Source organism: Poecilia reticulata, linkage group LG21, assembly GCF_000633615.1.
Source record: "Poecilia reticulata strain Guanapo linkage group LG21, Guppy_female_1.0+MT, whole genome shotgun sequence".
Taxonomy (NCBI): Eukaryota; Metazoa; Chordata; class Actinopteri; order Cyprinodontiformes; family Poeciliidae; genus Poecilia; species Poecilia reticulata.
Window position 1 is genome coordinate 2363659 of NC_024351.1, and position 23382 is coordinate 2387040.

At 36.1% G+C, this 23382-nt stretch overlaps 1 protein-coding gene across 1 annotated transcript; it reads left to right on the forward strand.

Moving 5' to 3' along the window:
• Positions 1-5631: 5631 nt before the first annotated feature.
• On the forward strand, positions 5632-22931 carry nudt14 (nudix (nucleoside diphosphate linked moiety X)-type motif 14). The gene is made up of 5 exons (XM_008397328.2): positions 5632-5812; positions 14053-14096; positions 19327-19391; positions 19670-19958; positions 22325-22931. Exons 1-5 carry the CDS (start codon positions 5732-5734, stop codon positions 22572-22574), a joined length of 729 nt encoding a protein of 242 aa, XP_008395550.1. The 5' UTR covers positions 5632-5731; the 3' UTR covers positions 22575-22931.
• Positions 22932-23382: the final 451 nt, after the last annotated feature.

Genomic DNA, 23382 nt, shown 5'->3' on the forward strand with positions numbered 1-23382 from the left:
TACTAAAACTTCATTTAAAGCTGCAGTATGTAACTTTTATTAAAAATATATATATACATATATATATGTATATTTTAATATTTTTGTTGAAACTGTCACTATGTCTTGAGATAATCTGTGAAAAAAATCTAACTCCTCTGTCTTCTCTCAGTGCCTAACTAGAAACAGTGAATCAGAACCAGAAGAGTTTTATCGCTGTTAATCATGCTCATTTGTGTGCTGCTTTTCCTCATCAGCAGATCCTGTTGTTAATGCTAAAGCTAGTTAGCATGACCACTGATGACGGGAGATAAACCATTTTCTTTAATGTTAAGTTGTTTCTCCGCCATTAACACATTTAACAGCGTGTTCATGATATTGATTGACACCACTAAGACCCGCCTCCTGTCTCTGATTGGTTGGTTTCTTCAAACTGTATGGGGCCAAACTGCTGTTGGGGGCCACACAAACTCAGTCCAAAGGCCACAAATGGCCCCCGGGCCGCACTTTGGACACCCCTAGGGTAGAGTATCCAGAAATTGTACTCAAGAAAGAAAAGCGATACTTCATAATGAAGTTACTACAACGCAGTAAAAGTACATTTTTTGCAAAACGTTACTCAAGTAAACGTAACTAGTTAATACTCTGAGGTTTCACACATGTATTTTTAAAATTAGTACAAAAACTTTAATTATAGATACTTTTTTTTAGCTTTTGTGTTCTAAAAAAGTATATTTAAAGAAAAAATGTAAAAGCATTAGTTTCTACTGCTTATTTTTATGTTTTTAACTTTAAAAGCATTTAAAATCATTTTAAAGTTACAATAATTTAGACTATTGAATAAATGGAAAATTTGAGGACAGACAAAAATATAGATAAAGTGGCTTTTAGAGGCTCCAGGTTTGGCGTTGGATGAATCCCATAGACGTCTGAGCTGCATCGTCTGAGTGGAAGCACTAATTGGTTCTGACCGCTGTGGACCCGCCGCCCGCATGGACGGGATTAGCACGTTACGGGCGCCACCGTTTCTCACTGAGGGCTGATAAGACTCATGGAAAAACCTCTTTGTAGGKGATGTTCACRTGAGGCCCAGCAGAGGATGCACCGTTAGAGGCTGGCAAAYASAAGTAGAAATTATTTTCTGCCTTAAATCGTCCAAAGTTTTTCTGATGTTCCAGCAGATTCGAGTCGGAGAATTTGTCACCAAGCAGTAAAACTATTGTTGTACTTCACAGCTTGTTCATTTGCTTTAGTATTACTGTACACTGTAAAACATTTGAGCCGCATTTAGTTGTTTCTACTAGTTGAGTTTTAGATTTTGAACCTAAATGTGAGTTTGTGAAAGAGAAACTTACAGCAGTAACTTTTATTAATTTTGTCAAAACTCCAAGAGTTGAATAAAGTGGAGGTTTTAGATTAGCAATTGAAAAACAGAAAGAGGAAAAAGACAGGAGCGGGAACTATTTCCCAGAATCCTTAGTGGCATGTTTTTGTATCCTGAGACGGAACATTGATTTGACTCTTGTGTTTTTATTTTAAATAAATGTTTATTTTAATGTTTGAGGATAACGTCCTGTTYACACTAAATGTTTTTCAGCAGAATTTTATAAAATTCATTATTAGATCAGAAATTTTGTTCATGCAATTTGAAACAAGAAATTAAATTATTCTAAAGTAAAATGTTAACTTGATATTGTGAGTAAAATAATAGAGAAATGTGGCTCTTTAATTAGTTTTTTTCTCTTCATTTTAACTTAATGCTGCTTTAAGTTAAGTTAATGCAGCATTAAGTTAATGTAGCATGTTAACTTATGTTTAGAAAACGTGTCTCTTGTTGTTAAATCAACTTTGTGAACTTTAATTTTTGAGTTAAAACCAAAACGGTTTTCTTGTTGACTTAAGTTGCATTTGACGGCAGCAGGTGGACGTTTATTTTTAAGTTAAATCACCTTCAACTGTTTTACAGTGTAGATAAAATAATATATTTTCTAGCAAGTAAAATGATCTTTGTATCTGGAAAGATGACTGATTTCAGCAGGAGTAGTGACGAGGAACTGAAGAGAAAATCATAATATTTTCTGTATGAAGGAAAACGGTTCGTATGATCCTCCCAACATGGCCGCTTTTCATCAAGCAAAGATGAGACAGTCGGAGTCGACAGGAAGAAAGACGCTGCAGAACACGAGTGTAGACTTTTCAGATTTATTTTAAAGAAACCAAAGTTATCAGACTTATACATTACTTTTATGTTGGTCTATGATGCAGAATAGAAATACAATACAGCTCTGAAAAAATTCAGAGATCACTTAAAATCCTAAGTTTCTCTTATTTTACTCTTGGTTTATGTTTGAGTAAAATGAACATTGTTCTTTTAGTCTATAAACTATTAGCAGAAAAAGAGAAATGGTCAAAATAACAAAAAGAAGCCAGAGCTTTCAGAGCTCAAATAATGCAAAGAAAACAAGTTCAAATTAATTTAGAAACAACAATAGTAATGTTTTAACTCAGGAAGAGTTTAGAAATCAATATTTTTAGAATAACCAGGATAACAGGTTCAGTGCAGTGGCCTCTTAGTTTTTTTTTAGAGCTGTACATTTGAAACAAGAATTTAAATTATTGCCTAAAACTTCTTTTGTTTCAAAAGACATTTAATTTATTTTAATTTTATTTTGTTTCTTTTTGCCTATGTAATTTTTGGAAAATGTGACTTTAGGCYATTATTTCAGGAAGGTGACGATATGGAAAAGTTCAGGAAAGCTTACGTTACTTTTTCACAAAACAAACAAACAAAAGAACAATCTTCATCAGAACCTTCAGAGTCGTTTCTGACAAATCCGTGCCTGATTTGAGAATGGTGATTGTTCGTCTCCGCTCATGTATTTATAACTTCTTGTTGCTTCATCTGCCTTTCGGTCTGCTGCCGTTTCTTTGTGTTTCCCTCAGAGTGTGCCAGCAAACCAGAGGAGGCGACCTGCAGCACAATGCCTSGACTCAGCGGTCCCTCCCGTCTTATCGTGCCCTGCAGCTTGCCCGGATTGGCTGATATAGATTGAGCGGAGAGACGCCGGTTCCTCCTTTGGGTCTGCACATTGTTTGGTCTTGGCCTTTATTTATTTCGATGTAAATCAGTTTGCGAAAGTGTTACGTCCTGTCCTTGTGCAGCGGGCGGCGGRCTGGGCTGGTACAGGGCTGGAGGAAGTCCACTCCATTGAGATTGGAGTTTCTGAAGATTGTTTTCCAGGCTGTTATTGATATGAGTGGATGACATCATGTAGCCTCACCCGTAAGGTTGGGTTTGTGAGAAACAAGTCCCACACCCAACTCTTATTCATTATTTAACACCGGGGAGACAGAAACTATGTTCGTGTTTCATCCAACRAGAGACTTTGATTYGAGGGGTCACTGAAATGTCACGGAGGAGATTTAAATTTGCTAAATCACAGCAGCTTGTTAGCTAATTTMATCAAGAAGACCTGAGTTTTATGTTTTAACATCCCTCGAATGTTAAAAAAAGACACTTAACCCGACATTTAATACCACTGAGCACTTTGTTTTCTTACAGACTGGTTCATCTGGCTGACATTTCGGGCTCTGAATTSTTCGTCCTCTTTAGACGTTTCGTAGTAAAATTTGATAAGTTCATTTCTGTGAAAGCTATTTTTAACCCCTGGAGTTCCACAAAGCTCAATATTTGGCCCATTATTATTTTYATTTTGATGCTTTCACTAACATTTTCACATTTAAGCATTTATATTYGTATCACATTCAGTTGTACATCTATCTTAAATCATATCAGCTCCGTAGAAGTAGAAGATTCTTAATTCAATTATTTTAATGTCCAGTAAAACAGAAAAAAGCCATCGGAAGAACCGATGACCTTTCACCTTTAACTTGTAAAAACATCTCTTGATTTTGCTTTTTTTTTGCAAAACAAAAAAAAAAACATTTTCTGGCTCTAGATTGGGCARGTGTTCGTCCTGTTTAGACGTTTCTTAGTAAAATTTAATAAATACATTTACTGTGTATTTACATTTTACTGTGAAAGCTGTTTTTAACCCCTGGAGTTCCACACGGCTCATTACTTGGCCCATTGTTAGTTTTGTTACATATTCCTTAACTAACAGATGTTTCTCAGTCTTTTAATAATATAATATCTTTAAACCTTTTTTTGTTCAAATTACATTCAGTTGTACACACGATTTGTTAAAAGTCAGAAGATTTGCAGATTGATACTAAAATTATTTTAATTTGCAACAAAACAGAAATGATTGGAAGAACTTAACCTTTCATCTTCAACTTCTCATGTAAAATACTCAGACCTGATTTTAAATATTGGACTTTGTTATCAAATATCTAATTGTTTGTGCTTTATTMTTTTATTTATTTATTTTATTTGACATGTTGTTTGTACCTGATGTGACTCMTGTCTGGAGACCAAACCTCTCCTTAGGGACATTTAAGTTTTACTTTACCTTCATAACAGAAATATTGCGTCTATAAATATATATTTAATATTTATAATGTCTATAAATAGTACAAAGGCCACCTGGGACTGTTTGTCATTGTTGTGCTTGTTTAATTTGACCTGTAAACACACTTATGCTTTGGGAATACGCTGAAGCTCAATGGTAACATGCAGCAGCTCCAACTGTTTGGTTGTTTGCTAGCTGTCATTTCTACAGTTTGTAAACACAATGCACAAGTTTCATTTTTTCTTTTCTTTTTTTCGTAAACAAGACATGTTGTTTGCAAATTAAGTGGCATGCCCTTTTCTCAAGCATAATTACAGATATTTCCTTTGCAGACAATATTAGTAASACTTACGGATGGATATTATTAGCTATGCTAATAAAGACAGCATGCTGTATATATAAGGTTTTATTTAAAAAATAATCAGATCTTCACAAGATTTGAAAATGTTTTTAATCTAACCACAAAGTTACAAAAACGAGGAAAGTGATATCAATATTTACTGAAAAAAAAGGAAAAGCTGTGTGATAACAACCAGGACCAAAGTACTTGTATTATAGAAACAAACAACAATACACACACACCTAAGAGTATTTTGAATAGACTAATTAATGAAGCTGTTGTGTTTTTTTTTTTAACTGTGGGAGGAAACTGGAGTACCAAGAGAGAACCAGTGGAAGCACAGGGAGAGCAGAAAGACTCCTGGCTGGGATTCGAACTCATGACCTTCTCGTTGCAAGGCACCAAGGCTTCCATACAGACATTTTATATACAAAGACAAAGAACGTTTAGTGCAAACTGAATTATGTCTCTGTACAAAAATCTGGGATTTTTCAATTAATGTAGAAAATGAAGAAAACTTTTGGATGTGGAGTTTTACCCACAAATATGAGATAAAGGTGCTGTTGGAGAATATTTATTTATTTATTTATTAGAAATGCTGCTATCAGGCAAACAGTTCTAAATTAAACAACTGAACCACCAAATTGCTGAAAGCTGGATTAAATTATGTGCTTCACATTATTCCGCTTAATTCACACATTTTGATCGATTGTTTTTTTTGTTTGTTTTTCTCTTCTTAATAACCTCTAAAACTGATTAAACACTGTCTCGCTTTCCACACTATCAACAATAATCCAAGGACAAACTAATTGACTTGATTTAATTAGATTACTCGAATCAGAGCTCGTGTGTCCTTTCCCGGATTCCGTAGGCATTCCTTCACTGTCAGTGTGCAGAGACGGCTTCGGTAAACCCCCAAATCCTGCTCCAGCTGTACATTATGGAAGAGATTAATAACGTTGAAGTCGTTCCGTGCACAGAGTCCGAATACCTGAAGCCGTTCCGGGTGCTCTACAATCAGGTGAGTTATCTGTTGTCTTGTTGGAGGATGGAGGATGCTGGAGGCTAGAGGCTAGCCCAACCCCCCATTCATTTAGCAGCTACAGCAAAGCTAAGACGAGGAAGGCTAAAAGCCCGAGCTTTGGCATCTCTGCTCATTCTCATTAAATTAAATTAAAAGGCCGGGAAAATCCAACCTCTTTTGCTCAGTGTTGCACTCGCGTTGATTCAGTTGTCACCTTTTGTTTGTTTGATTTAAACTGGCGACTGTTAAGCTAACAGGCTAATTGCTAACGGTAGCTCACAGAGGGCTGTTTAATTTCCAGGCATCACGTTAACGTCAGCGCATGCTTTACATTATACATTAGTTGGCTGAATTCAGTGTTTTTGCAGTTTGACGCGACAGCAGATGCTGTTTTTAATGCGTTAAATGTGTTTTCTGACGCAGGTTAGACTTGTTGAACTCAGATGTCAAACTAACTCAGTCTTGTTTTTGAAAACTCAAATATTTTCCACGTTTTTTCACTTGATTATCATGTATTTTGGGTGTTTACAGATCGCCTGGCTTTTGTTTTTACCCTCTTTATGTATAATAAAGCATCAATGAAGTCTGTTGTGTTAGTTTAATGCCACTGGATTACAGTAGAGTACAGTATAATAATGAATGCTCCCCCTGAAAGAAAGCCAAGTTCAAGTCTGTGTGTCCGTATGGTCTCAAACAAAGCGAGAAGTAGACAAACACAAACACAGGCTGCTGTCCAGGATAAATCTATTTTTAAGTCACAAATTAAGTTAGCTAATTTTCTGCTTTTGAGCTCAGGGGATTTCTAATTTCTTTGTAGTTTAAAAATCTTGGTATTGAGTTGTGGACAAGAATTGATGAGAGTCCAYATCAAGGTATATTAAGGCTTTAGGGTTAAAAATAAGTTTTCAAATTCCCAAATAAGTAAAGCATAGAAAAATKTAGTTTTGGTCATTCCCATCCTGTTGCTGCTTACTGCCAGTCAGCTGGCTGAAGGAATGCTAAAGTTTTGCAGGGTTTCCCCYATAAAACTTGCTAAGCCCAGTGGTTGGATGCTAGCGCAGTCATTCATCCAGCGGCCCGTCGTGTTTTTGAGTTAAAAATGTTTAAAGTTGACAGGAAACTTGGAAAATATCACTTGATGATCATGTCTTATTCAGAGATTGGAAGATTTACGCCTGAACACCAATTATGAAGTCTTAAAAAATGCAAACATTTWAAAAAGACTTAAATAAATAAGTAATGCTAAGCCTGRTGGCCCGCCAGGCTTATGATACACTGGGGGAAACCCTGCTTTTGCTTTGCATGCGTGGATAAATGAAGTAACACTAAAGTAGTTAGTAATGATGGCTAATTGTACTTGCTGAGCTCTGCAGTCCAACTTGTGGCTTTTTGAAATGTTCATGTGGAACATGCGCCCAAAGTGAAACAGGATTGTCCTTGTATTTGGTGTTTGGCTGGTTACACACATAAAAACCAAGTCGATTGGATCTAATTTGGAGGTGACCATCTGAAAGCCTAATTTATTTAATGTGTTCACCCCATCAACAAAAAGTCTACTGAGGAAAATCTTCCTCGAGTGWGTGGTTGAGGGCARGGCCTCCATGCCACCAGGGGGCCCCCAAGAGCACCAAACTAGCATGATAGACAAATATACATACATTTTAAATAACATTGAATATTACAAACTCAGTGCTACTATACATGGGAAAACAATTTCTATATTGTTTTGATAAATAATAATGATTCATCTGTTGCTGTTGATGGCTGCTGCCATCGTTGGGGAAACATAAGATAAATTTAGTGTCATCAGCTAATGTTACTTTCAAATTGTTAAAATGAAATTAAACGATTGCATTTCAAAATCTAAATGATTTTGTTTTACTTTTGTTACTCCTGTAAGATTAAAATCAATATCCATAATTTCACTGGCATAATGCATGCTAATTACAAATGATGCTAATGATGGTAGGTGAGTAGCTTAGGAATGATAAATCCTGACATGTTGGTCTGCCCCACCTTAGGGCCCCAAAAAGGTTTGGACCGGCCCTGGTTGATGTTCAGCTGACCACCAGTTGGTTGTTGTCAACCTTCGACAGAAAACTTAGCATCTCTAATTAAAGTTTTTACTTATCGTTTATATTTTTCTTCATGATGAAGCTACACAACCGATGTTAAAACTGGGTTCTCCATCTTAGAGGTTGAACCTCCGTCAAATAAATTAAACCAAGATTATTAATTTGAATTACTAATTCACCTCTGAACTTTTCAGCCTGCKAAAGGCTTCTCCCCCCTTTGTGAAATGGGTTAATGAAGCAGAACAAATGCAGGGTGTATTATAAGCCTGGCGGGCCACCAGGCTTTACCTGCGCCACCACCAGGCTAAGCATYGTTTGTTTATTCTCTATAAGTTTTTTTTAATACACCAGGAACAGAGACGGCAAAGATCGGTTTTTAGAGTCTTTTTGGTGAAATGGTTGGTTTCACAATTGCATTTTTTAAGAYTTTATAATTGTCATTTAGGCATTGTTAGTAATGTCTTCCATTAACACACATCTACCTAGTGATATTTTCAAAATTCCTGCCAACTTTAAACCTTTTTTAACTCAAAAACATGACAGGGTAGATGTTTGACTTGCTAAACCCAACCACCAGGCTTAGCAAGTTTTCTGAAATGAGCGCTGTTTTAAAACCAATTTTGAGCCAACATCCGRTGTTTGTTTGTTTTTATTTCTATCTCAACTTTCATGTTTTTGGAAGGATTGATGACGTCATTGTGGRGAAAAACCAAAAGTTCATTAGCCTGGATCTAAAAGTCTCTGGAGGAGCTTTACCTTCTTCCTACATTCATGGAACAGGAACAGGAGTTTGAGTTTAAGTTGGTGGCCTTCAGCAGGGATGATTTAAGTCTTTTTGTGTCATTGATGCACAAAGTAAAGGGTTTTTGAGGAGAYATTTAGTTTGATAAGCTAAAACAGGATATAAGGGTTTGAATATGATGAGAAGGCAGCAGTTGCATAACAGAGAGAGATGATGCTGGGTCTCTTGTTCTTACCAACGTTTCATCTTCATTGTTTTCCCATTGGAGCTCAGGAAGAGCTGTTCAGAGACTTTTCTGCCTCCTTTACAGAGTGTGTCCTCCACAATCTTTTTATGCTCGTCGCCTGTACATCTGCAGCTGAGCCGGTGACCAAATCTGCTCCCGCTTCCACGCAAACTGTGGAAGTGGGTAATGSTTTGTGCAAGAGGCTCTCTGATTCATTGATGTCTAGAGGTGTTTTGTCTCATCTCCCTCTACAAAGCAGGTGATTGTCCCTCGTTGACTCCGGGAAACCCCTCTTATCCGTCTTACCAGCACTGTCGCAGAATCACAAGTTGCTACTTAGAGCCGCATAATTGCCCTCAGTTTATTCATCATAATGATTTCGGTGATTCATCTGGAACTGTTTGTCTACGCACAGGTTCTGCACAAAACTAAACTGGTATAGTGTTTATTTTTYCAGAGAACATGTGATCAATTTTTTACTAAAGTGATATATTCATACAAGTAGATGTTTATGCGAGACGGATTTAGTAATAAATCTATTCTGTGATAAATATGACAGTGTATATCAGGGCTATTGTGATTAAAAAAGGTCATTTTCACCAAAAAAAACCTCATAAGTTTTCTAAATAAAACAAGGAAATTTCTGAGCTTGAGAAGTAAAAAAAAAAGTTGCTAGAAAAATCTTTTGAGATTAATCTCAGAAATTTTCTGCAGGAAAAAAAACGTAAAATATTTCAGTTTCAAAAGTTAAAAATTTACTAGAAAAAAAAAAAATCTGAAATTTTTCAGAATAATCCCAGAAATTTCATAGAAAAAAAAGAGGAAATTTCTGATCATGCAAAGTAAAATTTTTTGAAAAAGTTTAAAAAGTTTGAAATTTTGCAAAAAAAAAGAAGAAAAAAATCTGAAAATTTTACATTAATCTAAGAAATTTTATACAAAAGCAAGGACATGCCTGACCTTGAGAAGTAAAACAAATTCAAGGAAAAAACTCRGAAATTTTGAGGTTAATCAGAAATTTACAGAATTTTTTTTATTTTAATTTCCAAGTTTGAAATGTCAAGATTCTGCTGAAATCAAAAAATCTGATTGAAATTTCTCAGACGTCAAAGTTTTGACATCTGAAATCTATAATCTCTGAGATTTTTTGGCAGAAACTTGCTCCTCTTTTTTCTTTTTCTTTTTTTAAATACATCTACGACAGCATTTTATGAGACTGAAGCTAAAACACGAGGGGAGAAATTTAAAGTGCTGTTGTATTCGAGGACAGCAGTCGAGGTTTTTCTCTGCCACAGCTGTCCGGTGTGTGTGTGTGTGTGTGAGTTTAAGAGACGGTAATTAAACTTTAACTACCTAAAGATCAAGCCTGTGCATCCCTCCCTGTAGTGGCCGTTCTCACAGGTGCCTTTCAGAGGCCGCATTATTTCCATGTATCCTGCCTCCTCTCCCTCCGTCTCTCCCCACTGGCTAATCTCTCTGTCGTAATCCATGTCGGCCGCGGCTCTCGGTCTCCCCCGGGCCGTTTGCGCTCTTCCCGCCCTTCCTCTCTCAGCAAGTGGCCCAAGTAATGAGGGAAACCCCACCATCTGTGTGCTCTGCAAACCAGAGAARGAAGAGAGGAAATGGGCTGGTTTCACCTCGCACCCTGCGTGGGAATAGACATGTAGTCACATTTATTAGATTTATTCTGATCAAACCTGAATATATCTGATTGATATTATTTGGTCAGACATTTCTACAATCCCGTCGACTTCACGTCTTGAAATCCTGAGAAACGAAACTCCCATYTTTGTTCTGTGCGTTTGACACAAACGGCTAATTTAACTAACACTGAGAAATGTGAGCAGGAGTTATGATCATTCGAGTAACGAGAATGTTCCACCAGTTTTATTTTGACGACTAATTGGGAAAACAAATGGACACATTCTGCAGATTTTTTAATTTAACCGCTTAAACCTTTTTATGCAATATTAGAAATGCATTAAAATGCAAGTAAGTAATTCAGTTCCTTTTATAAATTCCTTTAACTGAAACATTCTTCTAACATCAACATGCAAAGAGATATTTCTGCTTAAATTAACAACAATACAGTGTAGGACTGATATGTTGGTTATTTTTTGGATTAATTGATTAATAATTGGCTAACAAAAGGTGCTTAGAAGATTTTTTCTTATTTTACAGAATTTGAACCAGGTGAAGCTAAAACTACTTGATAACTTTTGTTTATAACCTAATTACAGACAAGTGTTTCTTTTTGATCTTAAATTCAAAATKTATATACATGTGTTTTGCACAGTTTTGGCTTAATTTCTGCTCTTAGTATGTTCTTCCAGCAAATAGCATTTGTTTGAGTCTTTATACTCCATTTAACAATTAATCAATTACTAAATTATTTGATGATTATTTCAATAATCAATTAAACATCATTAATGCAATTAAGCGCTTAATCCCTAGTCTACTTCTGTATTTTTTGTTGTTTAAGAATAAAAAGTCGCAGATATCAAATTCCCATCTGTTACTTTTGTAAAAATCACTGTTATATGCAGTAAAATAACATTTAAAAATGTAAGCTATGCTATTTTTATATTTGAGTAAACGCTATCAAGGCTCTGGGGTTTTACAAAGATCAGGTAAATMTMATTTATTATAATGTTTTCATTAGTAGAAAGCCATTTTAATAAAACATAAAATAAATAAAGCTTAAATTTCCTGCAGACCAAAACTGACAAACCTGATAAAAATAAGTGTTTGGATTTGATTGAAAACTGATTTTTTTAACAGTATAAACAACKATTTGAYCCATTCAAGTTGAATTTCTATTTCTGGTMATTTTTCATCACATTTTCTTKACTAATCAACTTGACTTGGTTCGGTTCCGACTCGTTTGTGTTGGACTTTTTTCAGCTGCAGTCTGAGTTATAAAACAAATATATTTAGGACAATGAAGACCTGGAATTTGTAGCAAGTGYATTTGTCAATATTTAATATCTTGGCAGTTTTGGTCAAGTTGTCATGATTTTTGTGTTAAAAATGTAGTTTACAACTAAAACCTTTTTTTTAAACAAAAAAGTGAAATTAGCTTGAGCATATTTGAATTAAGTAAATGCTGGGAAAGTAAATGATTTGACTCCTGATCCCCAAACATCTCTAAAAATGCCATTAAATTGGTGTTTGTTTGTTTTTTGCTTGATGGATGAAACTCCTTCTATTGGTATCAATGTACCTCATGTTACTCATGCATTGAAATGCTTGATGGTTTTGGTCCAGAGCCATTCGGATGTTGGGTTTCTGAGGTTTGGCTTCACGTCCTCTGCAGGAATTGGACCATCTTATGGACTTGACAGGATTTTTAGGATTGTAATTACGTTGGTAGAGTCGGTAGTTCTGCTAAGRCTTCAGTCTTGTCCTTGGATTAATTTCTGGGAGTGAGCGTTCACTGCCATCTCTGCTTGTCCTGCATCGTCTTCTTCATGTGATTTAGTCATTGTTGGAAGCCTTGAAGCCTGATTCTCTGCAGAAATCCGACTCTGGCCTCGTTCAGCTCGCCGTTTTCTCAGGTGTCGCTGAACCACAGCCTCACACCAGGTCTCGTGTTGCTCTGGTAAAACGTTCTTTGCTGCGTCTCACTGAGCTTGTGGGAGGAGAGGAGGTGTAGCCTAAATATGAATCAAGGTCATATTTCCTTAGGCATTGAAAATGTAGGCTAACTTACCCTTTTTATGATGGCATGCAATGTGGAAAGAGCAACATCGGCTAAATTAGTGTTGAATTTACAGGAGCTACAGGGTTATTAATGCATCATATATTTAAAGCTAAACTCTGTGTGGTTTATGCTAATTGCATTTTCAAATGCAAAGGTCTTTTTTTYMMSKTTKKTTTTTTTAAATCTGAAAATAAATTCATGATATTCTTTAATATTAAATATTCATGGTGTAGGTGACAGATTGTACAAACACCTTCAGTCTGATGTTGAATGTGTTGAAGAAATCCAAAAATAGCAGCACAGTTGCTTTAAATTGTATCACTAAAAACCTCAGATGTAAGACGCATGTAGGTAAATTAAATATGTTACATTCAAGAAAGTACTTCCTGTTGACGCCTGCTGTGTAGCAGTATGCCTTGTTTTACATGGAAAAACAATGTCTGCTAACTATAGCTGCTAACAATGCTAATTATAGCTGCTAACAATGCTAATTATAGCTGCTAACAATGCTAATTATAGCTGCTAACAATGCTAATTATAGCTGCTAATGATGCTGCTAAAAATGCTAACGATAGCTTTTAACAATGCTAACAAGTTAGAACTGTTAGTACCAATAGCTGCTAACATTGGGATTAGGTTAGTGTCCTACATTTGCTAAACTAAAGGGCTGTTTCTGTTTTTTTGTGACTCTTTTAATGAATTATTTCCTCTCTAGTTTAAAATCTGGATTACCTGGACTGCTCAAAGTTAAACTGCAGAATTTTACGTTTTTTGGAATCTTTATTTTTGTTTTTGAAAACAAAAACTAATAATTTTAATGTTGTTGTTTTTTTGCCTTAAGACATATTTATAAATGGGAGTTTAGTATGTGGACTAGTAAAAGCCCATATTCTAAATATCTAAGCAGATTGTAATACCATAAACCCCAGTGTTACTAAGTATAATGAGCTTTAATGGTATCAAAAAGTGGATACTGTCTGATTCTATTTTATAGATATATATTTACAGATAGTATTAATTGATGAGCTGCTTGAATTTGTGGTTAAAGTGACAAATTATAAATATAAACAACTATAATAGTTTTATAAAATAGTTTTTCTCTCATTTATATTTAGTTTTAAGGTCAGGCACCATCTTAATGATGATGATGATGATGATGATGTGACCGTAAACTATTAAAACAWTGCAGAAGCTGATGTTTCCGTCRCTGCTATCAGACGCGTCACGTTKCAGTCATGAGGAATTTGTCGCTGCCACTTCCAGACATGAAAAGTTTCACTTTCCAAGGAATTTCTAATTTATGCTCAGAAAAATGAAATTAACCTCAATCTGAACATCAAGTCTTCCTTTTTCCACAGCTATCCTGTTACTCACTACAAACAATAAAACAAGCAGAAAAGACCATGAAGAGCTGATTTCAGGAATCTTTTATTTTGCTTCATGAACTTTAATTCTTGTGTTTTTTTTCTTTCTTCTTCTTCTTCTTCACAGAATGGCACAAAGAAATCCTGGGACTTTATGCAGAGTCACGACAGGTAAAATCTGAATTTTCTCCTGTCGAATGATCAACGCCGCTTCGGTTCGCAAAGATGGAAATGAGTCGGCCATGTTTGAGCCTAACATGGAGTCCCATTTAAATATTGAGCTGAAAACTTYGCTGTCGGTGCTTGTAAAGCTCTAAAACATGATTGTTATTTTAATTAAGAAACATTAATTAAAAGAAGCTCTTCACTGTAAACCAGGGGTGTTCAAACTTTTTATCAAAATAATAGTCAAAACTACTTGCAGGCTAAAAATGTACAAAAGCAAAATTAAATCAAGCAAATWAATTTTTTTTTTAGGAAAMGGGTGTTATTTATTCCAAATCCAAAATTTAAACARGATTTTGCACGTTTTTGTATTAAACGAAAGGATCTTGTTCATTTTCTTTCAAAACGTTTGCTGTATTTAGCCAAGTTTAGATAAAAGCTGATTTGTGTGCAGCGACGTTGCTTTTTTTAGGAAAAGTCTTTGGATGAACTTGGTTCTTCTTATTATAAAAGCTTAGTTATCAAATTATGAACACTTTCCGTTATAAGAAAGTCACGTCAGATATGAATTTACCCAAATTATACATTTGTATCATATTTGAATTGCAGTTGGTGGACCGCGCCAAATCACTGCCAGGGCCATAAACGGCCCCCCGGCCTTCACTTTGGGAACCCCATATAGCTCTCTGTGATCTGGAAATAAACATACCTGTTAGTTTAGATTAATTTTAGAAAGTTTTTCTGCTACACAATTTATTAAACAAAACATTATAAAATCCAGATTCTCTCTGAAATGCAACTTTAATAAATCTGGTATTTTTATTCCTTTATGGCTGAGTGGTTGAGTTAAAGATGGCTGTTTTCAGGGGAAGTTGCACCTGCTTTTTTGTGTTTTTTACATGGAATAAAATGACAATAAAACTGTAAACTGTAATAAAAATCTGACACTTGGGTGCCAAAGCCACAGTGATGCCCTGAGGTCACTCTCGGGTCATTTCTAGCCTCTTTCCTGCACTACTGACCCCAAACAGAGATTGTTGTTAAAGAAACGGCACCCCTGAGAGAAAGGCGGTAAACGTCSAACCTGTGTTTCTAACAAAAGATTTCCCCTGGCGACAGGTAGCTATTCACTAAGAGGAAATCCTGCCGGGTTGTTACAGGGAAAGGAACCTGGGATTGTTTCTGGGTTTTTGTTGAATTGAGTTGGATTTATGTTTGCGGTGCTGGATTGTCTTTTTTCAAGGAAGAAGCATTTAAAAGATGCATATTTAAATTTTGTAGAAATCCCCAAACTGAAAGTATTCAGAGGCCAAAATGTAACTTTTTTTTTTCTTCCATTAGAAATGATTTCTGTCTATTTTACGTTTTCCTAAATATTTCCAGTGATTTACCTTTTTGGGATTTTTAATTTCCATTTCTTACGTCTCTATAAGATGTTTTTAKTAAGACTTTTCTTCAGCCAAATGTCATGGATGGTGTGCCAAAGTCTGTTTTTGAGTAAAAACGTAATATAAAAAAATTMTTTGTGTTGTACTTAAGAACATATAAACATGCAACAGAAAATCTCATCCTAAAATAATTACAATAAAGTGTTGGAGTGCCAAATTTGTGCCATTATTGTATTGCAGACGAGGGCCGCACAAAATTAATCCAAGGACCACAAATGGCCCCCGAGCCACAATTTGGACATCCCAGTTTTAGATGTTTTAGTTCCCCTGCAATCAAATTACAACTTCTTTAAATTTTGACTTTATTCTAATTAGTTTTCCAGAGCAGCCAGAACACAAGCAACACCTTTGTGTTTTTTTTAATTAAAAAAATATCATAATCATTATTTCATGTCTTTTTTTTTTTTTTAAATTGTGATGTTAGGTTGTTATTTAAGRAGATGTTGATTACAACTATTGCTCCCTGTTTGTGTACTTTCATTATAAAAGTCCTGTTTATGCAGATAAAGGTTTCAAAAATAGTTTCCTTTTCAGCATTTTGTGTCATTTAATCCAATATGTGAAGCTTTAGAAGAAGTGAAGACACTATAGTATTATTTACTTGCAGTCCTTGTACTGACCTTTAGGTGACGCATGTGACATTTAAAGTAAGTCACCTCRTGATGCAGGGAACATTGGAAATGTTTTAGCTTGCAAAGTGAAGATCTTTGCAGGATAARTTAGATAAATTWGCAAAATGGAAATTTATCAAAAACTCTCCASGTCCTGGAATCGACTCTGGTTTCTTTATTCCATGTTTTGCCTTAATAAGTAAAACAAACATGGACCCGTGTTCTCCTTCTGATATTGAAGAGATTCACAAAAATGCATTTTTTTTTTTTTTATCGTAAAAGGTTTCTCTTTTTAAGTTGAACAAATTGTTTGCTGAGATCCTATTAAGTACGAGAGCTGTGCTTTGTTTAGGCCAAATTAAGCATTAAATTTGCCTAAATCACGTTTAAGCTGAAGCAGAAAGTCTTTGGAAATATTGGAGACGACATCAGAGCCCAAAGTTAATCAATAACTAATTAAAGTTAAAATGTATAAGTTATGCGACGGCACCTCCCGTTTATAAAAAGTCTGAATTTGAGCTACAAAGACTTCAAAGCGACTAGATGGTCCATCTGTCTGTCAGTGTCTATATTTGACTAATCGATTAGATCAATGAGGAAATATTGATCTGAGAAATCCAATCCCGGCCCAGTCGGGGGGTAGAGCGTCACCGTGGCAACCATCAGTGTTGCCCTTTATTCGGTCAAGGAGAAACACTGAAACTGGGATCTGAGTGGTGCGTCGGGCTGCTGTTTGAACTGAAACTGGCCTGAAATTTCTGATCAGCTTCAGGAAAAAGCAACACAATGATGTCAGTAAAACAAAATAAAAAAATACCAAGAAAATGTACTGACATTTGTGTTTACAATTAATTAAAAAAAATATATATATATATAAAACATTTTTCCAATATGTTGTGTTTTTGGAAGTTCGTTTAAAGGGTTTCTCTTTCTGCTTCCAATCAGCGAGCGTCAAACGTTGGTCACAAGYGCAGCTCTCTCATGTTCTTCTGGGAAACCAGCAAAGTGGAAAAGGTTGTTTTTGTTTCTGCGCTTTCAGCGAGGTGGCAGAGAGGAAAGAAGTGATTGAGAAAGGAAGTGAAGCTGCTGGTGTGAAACCCTTTTAAAAAGGATCAAAAGCTTCACAATTATCAGCAGAGACAAAGTTTTCCTTTTCTATTCTGTAAAAACTGTCCAGGCCAAACCGGAATATTGTGTCTAGTGCTCATATCTTAGTTTTGTTTMATTTCAAGTGTACCAACTTAAAAGTAGATATTCAGCAAGAAAATTATTATGATTTAATTTTCGTTTGGGATTAATAAGTATTTTTGAATTTGAATTTATTTGAATTGAAGAAATAGGAGCTTGTTTTACTTCAATAATTCCATAATATTGATGAAAAAGTTTGAGTTCYACTGGTGCCGTTACCTAGCAACGCCAGCCAAGCCCAGCCCGTCGCCTAGCAACCCAGGTTTAGTTCCACTGGCAGATTATTTCACTTATAGTACAGTAAAAATGTATTAAGTGAAATAATCTGGTACTTTTTCAACAATATAAAGAAATTATTGACTTAAAACAAGTTTTTTTGTCTTGCTAAAAATGTGCTTATATGTTAGTTTTGTCTTATATGAAGTGAACTAAAATATTTCCAGTAGAAACTAGATGCAGATATTTGGTTAGATTTTGTGTTTTTGCAGTGAAGCGACAAACATGATGCAAACAAACGGCTTGATAGTTCAGGTATTACCTGCTACTCTCCATGTCTGTTTTGGGGCGTTTAAAACGCGTCTCCACATGTTTCAGTTAGTTTAGATAAAAATGCAGATCATCTCCTGACTGAGTGTCTATTCAGTCACAGCAATCCCCCACTCGGTTTTTTGTTGTCTTATCCACCGCAGTGTCACAAACTGCAGACCCATCTGTCCCGTTGATAAACATTTAGCTGACATGAGGTATTTTTTTGGCGAGCAGAGAGCGCAAAACGCGTTTTTCATCATCTGAAATTTAAAAATGCAAACAGAAGTTCATCATCGTCTCAGGAGTTGTTGTTGTTAGAAACTTTTCACAGCAATCTCCTGGTTTCCCTTTGAGCATGGGAAAGACGGGGCAGGGTTTCCTGCCGCCTCAGACGCATCCGCTTTCCCAACGCCGACCCTMGGCTTCAGGTTTTCACCAACACACACACACACACGGACAGACGGACAGACAGACACGGCAGTGACCGTTGACCCTCGCTCTAGTTTTATGTCCATATCCTGGTTGCGACGAGTTGAAATCCCAGCGATGTGACCTGCTGCTCTCCGGATTCCGATTCTTATTTTAGTATTGTTAGTCCGGCTAATGACATTTATTTTAGTATCGCTTTTATTTTTAGGAGTTTAGAACAGGAAAACTCCAATATGAAGATAAATTTGGAAACCTTTGTCATCTGATGGAGCTTAATGAAGACGTTTATAAAGTTTGTTGTCTGWGCAGTGTTTTATRCAAATTGTTTAATTTTAAATACCAGTTCTGGGATGAAATGTCACACTGGAAAACACTAAATCTTACATTTTGGTTTATTTTATAATGCAAATATATTGGTGCACTTGAAATCGGTCAAAACTAACTCATTCAGGCAGAAATAAGAGCTTGTTTTAAATAAATAATTTAGCTTATAACATGGGGAAAAAACGATTAGAAGTGAAATAATCTGCTAGTGGAACTAGAAAAAATTCAACAATATTAATAAAACAAGTTATTACTTACTTGGACACCCCTGATGTTAAAATTTAAATGATAAAAGGAAGTTGTAATGGCTGCAATTTGCTTWAAGAAAAGAAAGTAAGGTGATAAAATCAAGCCTGAAATCTGGGCAGCATGCAGTGAGATTATCACTGCAACTATAAGGCTGAAAATCGTTTTCCTGAAAAGAACAAAACTCCTCAGTCTGACTTACAGCTGCAAAGATTTGAGCTTCCAACGCGGAAAAAGATGCAAACAAATAGATTCAACAAGAAAATACAAAATATGAGGGAAACTTTTCTCTAAATAACATTAAAACGCTAAAAACTGCAAAGAAAARACTTGAAATTGCTGAGCTGTTTGTGAAGGGATGCCTTTCATTTGTTACAACATAAAATGCTTTCAGATTTTATGATGAATCCATGCTTCTGAAATGTCGGCGTGTTATATGGTGACTTTTCCTGTATTTTTCAGCGTATCTGTGCTGCTCTTCAACACCACCTCWCACTGTTTTGTCCTCGTCAAGCAGTTCCGTCCAGGTACCTTTTATTTATTTTTGTCACTGATCTGAATTTGGACTTTTGAGCATCCGGTGTGCACTTTCACTTTTAAAACAACAACATGTTTAATCGGCTTCTTTATCAGAAATCGCTGCAGAGCTTTAAATTTAGGGAAGTCTGGGCCGTGATTTATCCCCTCTTTTAATCTCGTTTAGATAAAAACAACCACAACCCAGAGCACGGTTGCATTTTTAACCTTAAATATAACAGTTTGATGAATTCATATCCATCAATCTCCTGCTGTCTCGCACCTGCAGCYGTTTACATGTGTGAGTGGGAAAAGGCCAAGACGAAGACTTCTCAGGGCGCCGAGAAGACCGAAGAGGGCGACGCCTCCGAATCTCAAGAGGGCCAGTCGGCCCCGGCCGAGGAGAGCTCTCCTTCGTCCCCGTGGCCCCCGGCCTCGGCGGGGGTCACCTACGAGCTCTGCGCCGGCCTGGTGGACAAACCGGACCTGTCGCTGGAGGAGATCGCCCGGCAGGAAGTGCTGGAGGAGTGTGGCTACGATATACCAGCCTCCAAGCTGAAGAGGATTACTTCGTTCAGGTTAGCGCCGCTTTAGACGTTTCCTCAGAAATGAGGGTTTGGAATCAGCTGCTGCTTCCTCCGAGCTCCTCCCGTAAATCTGCTGGCCATCAGAGACGCGTCGGAGTGAAAGACGGTGACAAGCCTAACAAATGCAACCCAGAAGTTGGAGGCCGTATGAATAAAGTGGAAAACAATTCCTCCTGTTCACGGCTGAGGAGTCGCTTCCTGGTGTAAGGAAAAACGGTTTTATACGCAGTAAAAATAGATTTTCCATTCTTCTGTGTGGAAATAAGAAAGAATGGTAACAACAACTGAACTAGGCAAAGAGTTATAGACTTTAAATAACAGCTGGACTATTGTTCAGGTGCTGCAAGAGTCTCAGATTATACAGGAAGATGTTAAACAATATTTAACCAATATATATCGGCTATCATTAGATCTGTTGTAAACGATTATGTTAGTAGACGAGTCATCTTATCGATTGTGCTAACAACTAATCAAATAAAACATTTCTCTAGTTTCTATCTAAAGAGGTTTTATTATGCATAATTCACGTTTTTGTACATTTATTTTGGTTTTTACTGCTTCTAAAAACAGCATCAAAAATTAAAAACATCTAGCCTGTTTTTGGCAGTAAATTAATGTTTCATCAGCTGGCACTGCGCCGTTACCTAGCAACCCCGGTGAAGCCCAGCCCGTTACCTAGCAACCCCAGTGAAGTCCAGCTCGTTACCTAGCAACCCAGGCTGAGCTCCAGCACGTATGATTTGGTGCTAAAAAGGTAATGAAAATGTTTTTATCGCCCACTGAGCTGGCCTAACATATTCAAAAAAGCATCATGGGTCACATTTAAGCTAGTAAAAAAATATACATGAAAGAAAAAATTCTTCTAAATAAACAATTTAGTTCATTTTGTAGCTTAAAATTCAATATGTTTAAAATATGATTTCAATGTGCAAAAATAGATGAGAAATGAAGCATTTTATTTTTAATACTTGGTGATTTTATTCTTGGTGTAAGAAACTGTTTTAGTATTTGGAATAATTTTTTTCCCCTAATCTGAGGGAAGTGTAAAACGGGAGGAAGTAGCAGTGTAACGAGATAAAATATTAACGCTAGCTGTTGTTAGGGGAACCTCTGAAATGAAACCCAACTAATAACTGCTGGAGCTTCTTAAAATAATAAGCAGTGTGAGTGAGTTGGAGGGAAACTTCAGGGGAAACCATTCATCACTGTCAACATGTTGGCTGCCCGGCGCTGCCAGGATGTGAGCAGCCCCACATCCGACAGTAAAACCTGGACAGGCGTGACTGAACGCTAACGAAAATATGTTTTTGATTTGACTTGAAAACCTCCTGCAGCTCAGCTGGTGTCGTCTGGGTCCATTGTTATGTGCGGGCGGCTTCCATTGTGTAGGATGGTGTCATCTTAACCCGCATGAAGCCCATAAGGGTCTTTTTTTTTCTTTTCTTCTTTCCATTTGGCAAACATGCACAAAAACGCAACACGGCTCAGGAAATGGAAAACTCCAAACAAAACTTAATGGGATTTTACTCCACAGTTCCTTGGAAAAGAATTCATTGTTATATTTGACTTAAATGGATTTGTTGTGATGGTAACAATATTGTTGTTTTGAGAGCCTTTTCAAAGATCAACCATCTTTCATTTCTAATGCATATTTATCGTTTGAACTGGAAGACTTTATATTTCCAAAATTAAGCAAATAAAATGGATACCGAAGTTTTATGTCATCTGGTTTTTGGTAGAGAGAAAAACAATCACACATTTTAAGATCATTTTAATTTATCATGCGATTTATTGCTTATTGCAACAAGCTTAATTATTAAATTGAAAGAAAATTGGAGCATAGGTTGTTTTTTTTTCATAAAAATGGAGCAGCTCAGACATAACCAGACATCATTTTATTATTTTTTTAAAATAAACAATACTTAAAAAAAAAATAAAATTTAAATAGAAATTTTTTTTTTTTAATTGTCAAATTTTAAAATAAAATTCTGAAAACTGGGGCATGTCTTGGCACTAGCTTAACGCATGCATACATGCAAATTTTAGCTTATTGTTTTGCAGACAAGCTAAACAGTAGAATACATGATGCTGCCACCACCGTGTTTTAAAATGGCGGCTGTTTTTTAAAGCATTTTCCATATTAACAAGCAAAAAACAAGTTTACTTTCATTCACTTCTAAGCACCTTCTGCTTCTTGCTAATGTTTGCTTTGCTAATTTAATTTCTTTTATGTTTTAGGACCAAGAAAAAAAAATAAGTAGAAAAGCATTCATTCACGTTAAGTTTCTGAGGAAATGTGGGAAAGTTCAAGGGTTTTTCCAAACTACTGATTTTCAAGTTTGTTTTGTCCTCTGCAGATCAAGCGTGGGTGTAATAGGTTCGAAGCAGACCATGTTTTACGCCGAGGTTTCCGACGACAACTGCGTGAGCGCCGGCGGAGGCGACCCGCGCGAGGGGGAACTCATCGAGGTCGTCAAAGTCCCGCTGCACGAGGCCATGACGTTTGCCTATGACGAACGTATACCCAAATCCCTGGGCCTCATTTTTAGTTTCATCTGGTTCCATAATAACATGTCTCCCAAGTACAAGATATCCACCAATGTGTAACTAACGTTAGTTAGCCACTATTTCTATCATTTACTGCATATTAAAGTCAAACACACTGGTCCGGCACACCCTCTGCTCCCTCACTGCTCATCATCCTGTGTTGCCTTTTCTGCTTATTGGTACACAAAGCAGGGTGGGCTCCTTGTTTTGTCCTCATCACTTCTTTTTTTTAAATTATTTTTTATGCATTTTAATAATTCTCCTGTGAAGAACCAGTTTGGCGCTGGTGCATCTTCTCTTAAATCGATTTTTTTATATGCTAATTATTTATTTTTCATGTGCCATCTCTTGTTAATGGCTTCATATCACTCGTCATATTTGCCTGCACAATTAAAGGAAGGCTCTGGCGCTCTTGGATGTTTTCTATTTTACATCATTGTAGCCATTTTTTAGGTATTTTAATTAGGCCTGTCACAATAACAAATTTTGCTGGACGATAAATCGCCCCACAAGTTATTGCGATAAACGATAATATTGTTTTTTGAGACCATTTTCAAGTAATAAAATGGCAAATATTGAGCTTTAATTTTTTATGAACATCTAACGCCAGAAATGGAAGATATTTTAAATACCCAAAATAAGTAAACTGAAATACCAAATAACATCAATTATAAAGTCTCTTGTTTTTCAACAAAAGGATTAGTTGAGACCAGACTCGATACTTTTGTCATCCAATATTTGGTCAAAAGAAAGATCAATAAACCATAAAAATGGAAATTATTGACCTCATTTTAATGTGTCTTGTGATTAACTGATTTATTGCAACAGGCCTACTTTAAACACCTTTGTAAGTTGGGCATGGGCTGGT